Source organism: Macaca fascicularis, chromosome 13, assembly GCF_037993035.2.
Source record: "Macaca fascicularis isolate 582-1 chromosome 13, T2T-MFA8v1.1".
NCBI lineage: Eukaryota > Metazoa > Chordata > Mammalia > Primates > Cercopithecidae > Macaca > Macaca fascicularis.
The window spans coordinates 106869029-106881637 of record NC_088387.1 but is presented as its reverse complement, the minus strand read 5'-3'; the positions used below and the strand labels follow the sequence as shown (position 1 = coordinate 106881637).

Below are 12609 nucleotides of genomic sequence, written 5' to 3'. Positions count from 1 at the left end.
GAGGACTGATTCCACTGTCTGTTTTCTTCTCTTTCTACAGCACTTAAATGAGCATAGTAAAAGTAAAGTTGGATCATACAACAGCATTGCCGAAATTCTCCAAAAGCTTTCCATCTTACTTAAAACAAAATCTATAGTTGTTATCACAGTCTACATGTGGCTTTCAATGATGGGCCTCCCCACCACCTTCTGATCTCATCTCCTACCATTCTCCCCATTGTTCACTCAGCTCAGACCACACTGGCCCCTTTTATGTTCTATGCAGATGTCAAGTGTGCTGCCCCAGTACGGGGGAGCTAGGGTTTGTATTTGTTCTCCTTGGTTCAATCATATTTCTGCTCAAAGTGACTCCTTTTCTGAAAATCCTAACTTCTCCATCTCAATCAGAACTTCACTCCTCAGGATCTACCTACATTGCTTATGTAATCTTTGTCATGCTTGTTATCACGTGCCATTACATTATTATACAAATATGTATTTTCTGTGTCTCCCTCGCTGACATATAAGTTCCACAGGAGAAGGGAATTAGACTGAAGTGTTTCTCCACCATATTCCCAGTAATAAGGACAGTATTTGACAGGAAAATAATGCCTAATAAGTATTTGCTGAATGAATGAATGAGATGCACAAGGAGTGTTTGTTTGAGGCGAACTGCTAACAGTTGTATGTTTTTCCTCTTTGTTTTCCAGTGTGAGATTAAAGGACTGCAGTATGAGAATGCAGAGCAAACTCAGTTGCTCAACTCCCTGCCCTGACTTTGACTTCCAGAATGGAAACAGGAATCTGTTCAACTGTTTTCTTTCCTGAGAGCCCCCAATCTGCCTCCTAGCACTCTTTCTCAACTACCAGCCTATAGAAATATAGCAAAAGCAAGTAAGCATTGAAAATTTTTCTTTTCATCTCGCTAAATTCTGATATATAAACCAAGCCTTACCTAAATCTCTATTAGTGTCCTTTGCAAGTACTGATATTACATTCTATAAAACAGATTACTCATTCCCTATCTGATGAGAGGCCTACATTTCTTAAGAGATTGTTTGAACAATCTAGACAAGATAAAGATGTAACAGTGAAAACAACTGAAACATTGCTAATGAATTTATATAAACCATGCAATTGATTTTAAGAAGAAAGATGCATTGCTTACCTGAAGGGGTCGAAGGTAAGTTAAAGACTTCTTCCACCATTGCCCATCACTGACGGCCTGCAGCACTGCCTTAGTGGTGGTCGTGGTGTTGGAAAGGACTTTCATGGTGGTAGCAGTGGTCCAGCGTAACAGGTCAGCTGAATTGCTACCTGGAACACCTACTTCATCCTAGCAAGGGCAAAAATGCATTCTCATAAGAACAGGAAAGAGAGTGATAATGTGACTGCTTAAAATGATCAGATATTAAACATCAAGACAGATAAATTTAAAAATCCATTAATCTTGGCTTGTTACAAAATAAATGTTAAAAGAGTACTATCAACATATTGTTCCTCTCTCAATCATTTGCCAAAAAATAAAAATAAAATTGGGAGAAGAGAAAAACAGCATAGTGCATTAGTTAAATAATCCCTCAAAAATATTTATAAAGCAAATAATTGGTATTTTATTTTTTACCAATCTAATATCCCAACCATGAGATACTCATATTTGTTTCCTTGACAATACATTTAAAGTATTTATTATTTAGGTTAATTAAGAAATAAATTATTCATCTGAATAATGCTACTGTGATCGAGAAAGAAGTAGAATATTCAGACAATCAACCTTTAACTAGTAAAAGGCATGTTTTCAGTCCAAACAAGTAGGTAATTAATAGTGTTTGATGGGTTTATTATGTGGTACCTCCTGCCAATCCTGAAGCAATCAGCTGAAATTCTCACTCTCCATTTACTAATCTGAGAGATTCCACAGGGAGAAAATGTCAATTCATTAATTACAGTCTTTGAAACCAAAAGGATGAAGACCATATCTGCATTTAGTCAAAGAAAAATATTATTTGTTCTATAACTTCTTAGTTTAGTGTCTATCCACTTCCACTTATGTTTTTTTCTTAAGAATCTCAGTTAAACAGAAGAAAAACTTAAGGCTTAGTTTCTCAATACCAATAGCTTGTTGTGACTTATAGAAGGATAATGTAATAGCTTGGTTTGGCTACTTAAGTCTACATCATGTTATTCATTAAGACACAATTTAAGTGATAATAAAGTAATAAATCATGTAATCAATAATTACCAGGGCATCATCACATAACAAATACTCAGAACTCACTCTTTTAGATCAACTTGACAGTTGCCATATATGGTAAGTAGAATTATGGGCCCCCAGTGATGGCCATATCCTTATGCCTCGAAGCTGTGACCATGTAACACGGCGTGGCAAAGAAAATGGCAGGTGTGATGAACGGTCCAGACCTCGAAGTAAGGAGATTATCCTGAATTATCTGAGTAGGACCAAGCTAATCACAAGCGCCCTTAAAGCAGAGAATATTTCCCAGTGAGGATCCGGGAGAATGAGCGTCAGAGACAGGCCATGGGGGAAGAGGCAGGAGAGATTTGAAGCAGGAGGGAACTCAACCCACAGTTGTTGGCTTTGAAGAGGAAGAAAAGGGAACCACAGGCCAAGGAATGTGGGCAGCCTGTAGACACTGAGAACAGCCCTCAGGCGACATCCAGTAAGATAATGCAGACCTCAGTCCTACAACCATGAGGAATTAAACCTACCAACACCATGAAAGAACACAGAAACAAGATCTTCTCCAGAGCCTCTGGAAAAGAACACAGCCTTGTTGGCACCTTGATTTTGGCCTTGTGTGGCTCTAAGAAGAGATTCAACCAAGTCTGTCAAATTTCTGTCCTACAGGAACTATAAAATGATCAGTTGCATTGTTTTAAAGCTGCAAAGTTTGTGGTAATATAAGACAGCAGCAACAGAAAACAAATATATTACATTAGGACACAAATAAATGCCTTTATTCTTCCTTCTAAAGGGAAACGTATGTAAGCTATATTAACCAATGCTTACAATTTACCCAGCTGGCTATTGTTTAAGGTTCCCCGTAAGTATTGTAAACTGGTTTGGTCATGCAAAAAAAAGAAAAAAAAATTGTTTCCTGTTGGTTTCTTGGGCATTAAAAAGTGCAAAAACCATCAACTCAATGCAGTATTATATACTATAATTTAATTATAAAAACAGCAACATATAAAAATGAATGATATGTAAATAAAGAAAAAAAAACAGACGAAAAGCCTGTATACTATCAGGGCAACAATACAAAAAATAATTGAGGTTTGAGTGCCAAAAAAATACAGTATCTCCTCCTGGGTTCCAGATTGCGGCAGATATTACAGTTTAGTTCACTCGACTCCACTCAGACCCCCTTACAGATTGTCTTACTGTTGCTAGAAGTTGAGAAGCCAAAAACTGTATTTCCTCGATTCCCTTATAGCTGGTGTTCCACACATGAACTCGTTTTCTCTCTCAGTTTATATATCTCATACTAGGCAATGGGGTGACAAAAATGAGTAAGACATAGGCTCTGCCCTCAAGGAGCTCAGAAAATAGGAAAGAAAGCAGAGATATAGAGAAATAATTACAGAATAATAACAACTTTTATACGAGAGGTATTAACACATAGAGAGTACTATGAGAACACAAAGAGAGATCATTACATCCTCTGCCTGGAGGTGCGATCACAGAAGGCTTCGCAGAGAAGGTAATCTTTCAGAGGGAAAAAATTGACGGTTTCTAGAGAAGAACTGGTGAAAATGATTTCAGGAAGAAAATGCAACTTAAGAGGGTGCAACTTCTGAAACATGGCAAAATAGAGGAACCTTAAGTGACTCAGCAAAGACACAGAACACAGCATGGAAAAAGAAATAGCAGGAGGTGAGGATGAAAGAAGGTAGAGTTAAGCCCTGCAAGAGACCTATAAACCCTGCAAGAGAACTATAAACCACACCCAAGAACCTCCATTGTCAACTAGAGGGATGGGAAAGCCACTGGAAGGCTTTAAGAAAAGGGAGTAACATAATCAGCTTTGTATTTCAGTAATATTCTTCCAGGATCAAGAATCCAGTTAGGAGACTGGTGCCTCAATCCCAGTTTAACATAATTAGGGACTGAATTGAGGTAGTGACACTGGGAACATAATGAAGTTATCATAAGGTATTTTCCAATTAAATGTATATATTATGTTTAAATGTTTTTGTCCTAATTCATATAAATGTAAAAAGGGCCTGAGGTAAGTCAGATAAATAGAGAAATTCCATCCAATCAGCTAACAAAGGAAGTTCAAGATGGAACTTACTGGAGATCTGGGAGAAAGAAAAAAACAATGGAAGGAAAGTCAGTAACAGGAAAACTATAATTGTTTGTGAAGCACGGTCAGATACAGTGGAGGTAAAAAAAAAACGAGCAGTGCAAGTTGTTGAGGAATACAGAGGACCAGGTTCATACAGAGAAGAAACAAAGACCTAGATACATTATTTACCAGCAGTAAAGTCCAGCATCTTGTTTATAGTATTTAAGAATCATAATGGCTACCATTTATTAAACACCTACTATGCGTCCAGGACTGAGCTAAGTGTTTCATACAAGCATCCCTACATTTTACAATAACACTATGAAAGTGTTAAAAATTATAATGCTACTTGACAGAAAAGTAAACTGAGGACCAAATAAGTTGAATATGCTGCCTATAGACAACTGGCCTAGAGGTGTCTCCTCCTCTCTTCTCCTTAACCCAATTTAGCATCAAAGCGTACAGTTCACTTGTTCTTTACAGGATTTTGACACGCTGGCAATATTACATGCACATTTATATTTGTATTTATTTAAGCTCGTTTGTTTTTCTGCATTATAAAACTAATACAAGTTCACTAAAGATAGTTTGCAAATTCAAAAAAAGTATGCAAAAGAAAAAGAATACTATTTATTCACAGTCCCATGATACAAAGACAATTACGGCCAGCATATATTCTCCCTTCCTGTGTTTAATCCATGGTATCCTTTTTTAACAACTTTTCATTGATGTATAAGCCATATCAAATGATTGTATGGTTTAACAAAATTTAACAAGCTTATGTAACAAGCCCTTAGGCAGAGAAACATAACACCACCAGAATCCTAGAAGCTCCTCTCGAGCTCACTCGCAGCCACTAACCCTGCCAAAACAAACACTACCCTGATTTGCAGCAGCATAAATTAATTTTGTCTATTTTTATACTTTATATGAATGAAATTATGTACTCTTTTGTTCTGATTTCTTTCACTCAACACACATTCATTCAGATTTTGAGAGTAAAGATTGTTCAACTCCACACCTGTAATCCCCATACTTAGGGAGGCCAAGGTGGGAGGATGAGTTGAGGCCAGGAGTTTGAGACCAGCCTGGGTAACACAACGGGACCTCATCTCTATAAAAAGTAAAATAAAAAAAAAGTGTTCAACTCATTACTATGTCATATCATGTTGTAACAAACATGCCAGAACTTACTTAATTTTTCTTCTATTAATGAGCATTTGGGTAGTCCCCAGATCGAAGATAATACCAATAGTGCTGCCCTGACATGCTGGTAATTCTATTTTGGTGAACATACGCTTTTCTGGTATATACTTAGCAGTGGAATTGCTAAGGCATAGAATATGCATTTGTCCAGATTTACTAAATAGTGCAAATATTTTCTGAAGTGGTTATTACACTAGCCAGCAATTATGAGAGTTCTGGTTGCTCCGCATCCATACCAACAAATGGTATTTCATGTCTTTTTCATTTGAGCAACTCTGGTAATTCTGTAATGGTATCTCTTTGTGGTTTTAATTTGCACCTCGCCAGAGACTAATGAAGTTGAATACCTTTCTGTATATGTTGGGCCATTTGAATACATTCTTTTGTCAAGTGTCTGTTGGAGTCTTTTGCCATTCTTCTAATGGTTATCCATCTGTTTTATTCACTTACGGAAGATGTTTATATATTCTGGATACACATTCCTTATTAAATACATGAATTGTAAATATTTGCTATTACTCTGTATATCACATTTTCATTCTCTTAATAGTGTCTTGTGATTAATAGATGTTAATCTGTTAATTGGACTAATCTTAAATTAGTCCAATTCGTCAGTTTTTAATTATGATTAGTACTTTTTGTATCATATTTAAGAAATCTCCAGTATGGCAACAAAGTAAGACTCCCATCTTTACAAAATAAAAAATTACCCAGGCATTGTGGCACGTGCCCCTAGTCCTAGCTATGTGGGAGGCTGAGGTAGTAGGATTGCTTGAGCCCTGGAGGTTAAGGCTGCGGTGAGCTGTGATCACGCCACTGCCTTCCACAGCCTGGATGACAGGGATCCTCATTTCCAAAAAAAAAAAAAAAAAAAAAACAGAAACAGAAATCTTTGCCTGTTCCAAGATCAAAAAGATGTTCTAAGTTTTCCTTGACATGTAATATTTTTGCTGTAAGTAAAATCTTAAGACAGTATCACACTTTTACCCACTCAAATATTATATGCATACTATTAATGCACTTGCCATAATATATTGATATTTATTTTTTTGTTGTTCTTTCCAACTAGACAGTGAGCTATTCAAGATCAGGGACACAATTTATTCATTGCTAGAGCCTCAGAGTATGAGAAAAATCTCTATTGCTTGGATGTATATATAGGTGTAAGAAGTCTGGTTTTACTGTGCTGTTTAAACGTTTGAAGATATATTTTCAAAGGTCTCATTTGTGGTCAGGCACAGTGGCTCATGCCTGTAATACCAACACTATGGGAGGCAGAGGTAGGCAGATCACGAGGTCAGGAGTTCGAGACCAGCCTGCTCAACATGTGAAACCCCGTCTCTACTAAAAATACAAAATTTAGCTGGGCATGGTGGCACACACCTCTAATCCCAGCTACTCGGGAGGCTGAGGCAGGAGACATGCTTGGACCCGGGAGGCAGAGGCTGCAGTGAGGTCAGGACATACCAATGCACTCCAGCCTGGGCGACAGAACAAGACTCCATATAGGGGAAAAAAAAAGTCTCATATGTTGTATTCAGAGTGGGTAAATGTTATTCAAAAAAGATTTCATGTCACATTTTCAATTCCTGTTCATCTTTAGAATCTTCTAAATTGAGAGGATGTATTGAATGATTTGAAAGTCATCAACTAATCCAAGTCTAGAACTGAAAATATAAACATGATAAGAATTATGGCACTTAAGCAGAATACAACTTCCTTTAGAGGTAAATGAAACAATTGAAAAATATCAATAAAAAATGCAGGCTAAGCCAGCACAGTGGCTCATACCTGTAATCCTACTAGTTTGGGAGACTGAGGCAGGAGGATCACTTCAGGCCAAGAGTTCGAGACTGGCCTGGGCAATATGGCAAGATCTCATCTCTACAAAAATATTAAAAATTTCATTTAATTGTTTAAATGTTATATTTAATATTTTAAAAATTAAATAATTTTTTTGTGGTGGCATGTGCCTATGGTCTTAGCTACTCCAGAGGCTGATGAGGGAGGACTGCTTAAGCACAGGAGTTTGAAGCTGCAGTTAGCTATAATAGTGCAGTCCAGCCTGGGGGACTCAGGGGGAAAGAGCGGGAAGCAGGTGAGGGATAAAAGACCACAAATTGGGTTCAGTATACACTGCTCGGGAGATGGGTGCACCAAAATCTCACAAATCACCACTAAAGAACTTACTCATGTAGCCAAATACCACCTGTTCCCCAAACACCTATGGAAATAAAAAGTTAAAAACAAAAATAAAAAAAGAAAAATGCAGGCCACAAAACAATTATTCTATTTCATAAAAAGGACCTAAACTGTGCTTCCTATCTAGCTCAAGATAGGAAACTTAAAATGTATGAAAGTTAAAAGTTTGTTTCAGAAGATAAATGAAATTCACATGCTCAGAAATGTATGTGATAAAAGGATTTCCTGTAAGAGCTTCTCCTAATGAGAATCACAAAAGAGAAAGTAAAATGAAAGGCTCATTTGGACCACAGAAGTGGTATTTAATTTGGGGGCAGTCTACCAAGATCATAGTTTAACCAGAAACATTAATGAAGAAAATAGATTTCTTTTAACTTCATATAATGGAGAAAGAAAAATGAGGTTAGGCAAAACTTACCCCCGAAATGATTACTACTGCCACTTTTTATATTCATAGTGGCACACTGCTAATTAATTTAGAGTGTATAACAGCAGAAATAGATTAAACCTCAAAACCAAGTCATCAGTTCCCAGCATAAAAGTTAACATGAAATCTCATTAATGTCAAGTGTGTTACACAGCTCAAAGCTTAGCTTATTAAGCACTAATAATATTTTTCAAATCCTATAACAACAGACACCATCACCAAACAAGTTCACAAGAACACGGATAGTTCCATGTGTCGAGTGTGACTCACAGAAAAAATTGTTGGCCAATTACTATGACAAATAATCTATCTGGGAGTAGCTTTCTCCCGTATCTGGCAATAAGGGTTAATTTCTGAGAAATCTATTGGCCTACTGCAAACTGAACTGGTGGCAGTTTAGGTTGAGCTCAACCACTACCACTCTCCTCCAACATAGCCTTAAATAACCCAAAGTACTTCCCTGCACCTAACACTTACTTATAGCAAATTTCATCTGAACTCAAAATACTAAGCATGCAATCCTTATTACCGGTGATACTACTTTTAGAAATACCTGTCAGAACAAGCAACAGAAAAACACTCTATGGAGTACATCACTCTAAAGTCTGACTCTGCTTCATCTCATCTGCCAATTAGCAGGCAAAGTTACAGCTTAGCTGCTCTCATGTTTAGAGGCCATGGACTCCTATACATGTCTGATGGAAGCTGAGCCCTTTACCCAGAAAACGGAACAAATGTGCATGTGCACTCACATGAATACAAAGTCACAAACACACACAAACACATACACACATCAAATTAGGCATACTGGCCAGGTGCAGGGGCTCACGCCTGTAATCCCAGCACTTTGGGAGGCTGAAGCAAGAGGGTCGCTTGAGGCCAGGAGTTCGAGACCAGCCTGGGCAAAATATTGAGACCCTGTATCTAAAATAAATAAAATAAAAATTAGCCAAGGATAGTGGCATGTGCCTGTAGTCCTAGCTACTTCGTGGGCTGAGGCAGAAGGATCACTTAAGCCCAGGAGTTCAAGGATGCAGTGAGTTGTAACTGCACTACACTGCACTCCAGCCTTGGTGACACAGCCAAACCCTGTGGTCTAAATTTTTTTTAAAAAATTAATATTAGGCATACTACTTCAGGGGTTTTAGAGGCCAAACTCTTCTTGGATCTCCTAGAATTTTTGGATCCAGATTATGAAACCTACATTCTGGAAAAAGAGAGGTATACAGAGCATACTTTTAATCTTCTTTTTTCCATGCCCAATTTTTAAAATTACTTTTGATAAATGACTTTGGGTTCTAGATGAACCCACAAAGTAAGTTTCCTGACCACATAATTTGGCATGCCTACTATGTTTAAGACCCGGTGCTAGGCAACAGGATTACCATGACGATTAAGATATGGCCCCTGTTCCTAAGAAACTCATGGAACAGTAGGGAACAAAGGAAAATAAGGCAATTTGCCTTATTTCACCAATGAACTGAGAAATTATCAAATAGGATCCCATTCAAATATTCCTCCCCATTTAATATCAGAACTTATCTCCACTCATCACATCCATATCTTCCCTCATTTACTCATTCATTCTTCCACAAATGTTTATGACATCAGCTTGTGACAGGCATTGTTGTAAATTCTGGAAATATAACACTGACTAAACATGCATAGTATCTGCTACAAAGAGCTCACAATCCAGTAAAAGACAAGCAAAAATAAATATAAAGCATGTCAGAAAAGCATATCAGATAAGTTTTATACATGTTTATGAGTTAGAAAGAAAATAAAGCCATGTGGAGGGGTGACAACACTATAATAACACAGAGAAAGAGTACATTTGAGCAGACACCTGATGGAAGTGTGAGGATAAGTCATATGGATACAGATATTTGGGAAGAACGTTCCAGGTAAAATACAGCAAGTATAAGGATCCAGAGGCAACAGCTTGCTGGGAATGCTTAAAAAATGGCAAAAAGGGGGAAGAAAAAAAAAAAAAGCCAGTGTGACTAGAGTCAGCTGAGCAAAATGAATGTGTGTACTGGGGGCAGGGAAGAGGTGGAAGGAAAATAAAGTCCAACATTAAAGCATAACAGTGGGGAAAAGAGACCCTGGGTGTCCTTGTAGATGATTGTAAAGCCTTAGTTTCTACTCTGAGTGAAAGGTTTTGAGAAATGTGTCATGATCTGATGTATTTTGAAGGAAACACTCTGGCTATATTGTTGACCATAGACTATAGCAAGAGCAGAAGCAGGGAGACAAATAGGACACTACTTTATGACTCCAGGGGAGATATGATGATAATTTAGACCTGAGTGGTAGCAGTGGTGATGGTAAAATGGAGCCCAATTCTGAGTCAACTGTGAAAGTGGGGTCAGCAGGATGTCCCAAAAAGGAGGAGAAGAATCAAGGATGACAGCAAAAGATTTATGATGTGAACACCTACAAAGAGTTCTATTTCGTGACATGGGAAAGACTACAGAAAGAAGGTCATTGTTTTGGGGGATGTGGTAGGTGGGGGGAGGAAGAGGGTTGAAATGAATAGTTCCATTTTAACATATTGAGATTGGGTTATCTAAAAGAAATTAACTGGGAGGGGGAAGGGATAGCATTAGGAGATATACCTAATGTAAATGACGAGTTAATGGGTGCAGCACACCAACATGGCACATGTATACATATGTAACAAACCTGCATGTTGTGCACATGTACCCTAGAACTTAAAGTATAATTAGAAAAAAAAAGAAAAGAAATTAGCTATAGATGTTAGGTTGGCAACTGTACATTCATGTCCGGAACTCGGAAGAGACGTCAGGGCTACAGCTATTAAGCAGGGAATCATCAGCACAAAGTCAATTATTTCAAGTCAGGATCATGGATGAACGCATCCAAGGAATGAGTGTAGACAGCGATGATGTTTAAAGGCTATGACCTGGGGTATCTAACATTTAGCTGGGGAGATGAGGACAAACCAGCAAAGACAATGAGACACAGTGGCCAGTGAGGTCTGGGAAACACAAGGCGAATGAGATGTCCCTGAAACAAGTATGTCAAATGTTATTTATAGGTCAAATAAAACAAAGACTGAGATTTGACCTAAGAACTTGGCAACAAGAGGTCACTGGTGGTGACTCAGGCACAAGCTGTTCTGGTAAAATGGTGAGGAAAGAAAGTCCCACGGAGAGTAGATGAAAGATAATGAGAGAAAACAAAAGATATTACCAATACTAAGTATAAACTAAAGAAATGTAGGAAACATCTATCCAAGTGGTACAATTTAGACCCTACAGGGCTAAATAATATTATGGTATTTCCTTAAAAGTAAAAGGAAACTGGCCAGGCACAATGGCTCACACATGTAATCCCAGCGCTTTAGGAGGCCAAAGTGGGCAGATCACTTGAGGCCAAGAGTTCGAGACTAACCTGGCCAACATGGCAAAACCCTGTCTCTACTAAAAATATAAAAATTAACCGGGTGTGGTGGCACACACCTTTAATCGCAGCTACTAAGGGGGCTGATGCTTGAGAATTGCTTGAACCCAGGAAGCAGGGGTTGCAGTAAGCCAAGATAGTACCAATGTTCTCCAGCCTGGGCAACAGAGTGAGACACTGTCTCAAAAAAAGAAAAAAAATTAAATAAATAATGAATAAGTAAAGTAAAAGAAAACCGTTAACAGCCACAGATTACACTGTAACTAAGATAGAAAATTTGAATGTATTATTTTTTGGAAAATGTCTTTTGCAAGTTAATTTAAATAGCAATAACTCAATAACTAAACAGCAATAGATGAAAAATAAAAATGTGCCGGGCGCGGTGGCTCAAGCCTGTAATCCCAGCACTTTGGGAGGCCGAGACGGGCGGATCACGAGGTCAGGAGATCGAGACCATCCTGGCTAACACAGTGAAACCCCGTCTCTACTAAAAAACACAAAAAAAACTAGCCGGGCGAGGTGGCGGGCGCCTGTAGTCCCAGCTACTCGGGAGGCTGAGGCAGGAGAATGGCGTAGACCCGGGAGGCGGAGCTTGCAGTGAGCTGAGATCCGGCCACTGCACTCCAGCCTGGGCAACAGAGTGAGACTCCGTCTCAAAAAAAAAAAAAAAAAAAGAAAAATAAAAATGTATTGCTTATTACTAACATAGTTTAAAACATAAAAATACATTAGAAATGCATAGGCCTTATGAAGAAACAGCAAGATAGAAGAAAGAATACAATCTGAAATTCTAACAGTGGTGCTAAAAGAGGAAGTACTAGTATAAACCTTTGTGAGGAATGGAAATCTATGATGTAGATATGTCAATCTAATCAAAATTATGATTCACACTCCTGAGTATCAAGCTATCAAATAAGTAAAGATATTATCTCAGAAGCATGACAATGAGCAAAGTATTTCCTTCTTTGGTCAGACCTATATGCTGACTAAAATGCAGAAATGGATGTTCTGAATTGTGTTGGCACTGTGTTACCATCCAGATCACTGATGTCATGATCA

At 38.0% G+C, this 12609-nt stretch overlaps 1 protein-coding gene across 3 annotated transcripts in view; it reads right to left on the bottom strand.

Annotated features, from left to right (window-relative positions):
• Positions 1-12609, bottom strand: part of NBAS (NBAS subunit of NRZ tethering complex) — a 390542-nt gene that overhangs the window by 158428 nt on the left and 219505 nt on the right. For all 3 annotated transcript variants that reach the window (XM_005576512.5, XM_074012306.1, XM_074012305.1), the window contains one exon: positions 1148-1315. In XM_005576512.5, coding sequence (XP_005576569.3) covers positions 1148-1315 — 168 coding nt within the window. The remainder of the gene's footprint in view (positions 1-1147; positions 1316-12609) is intronic.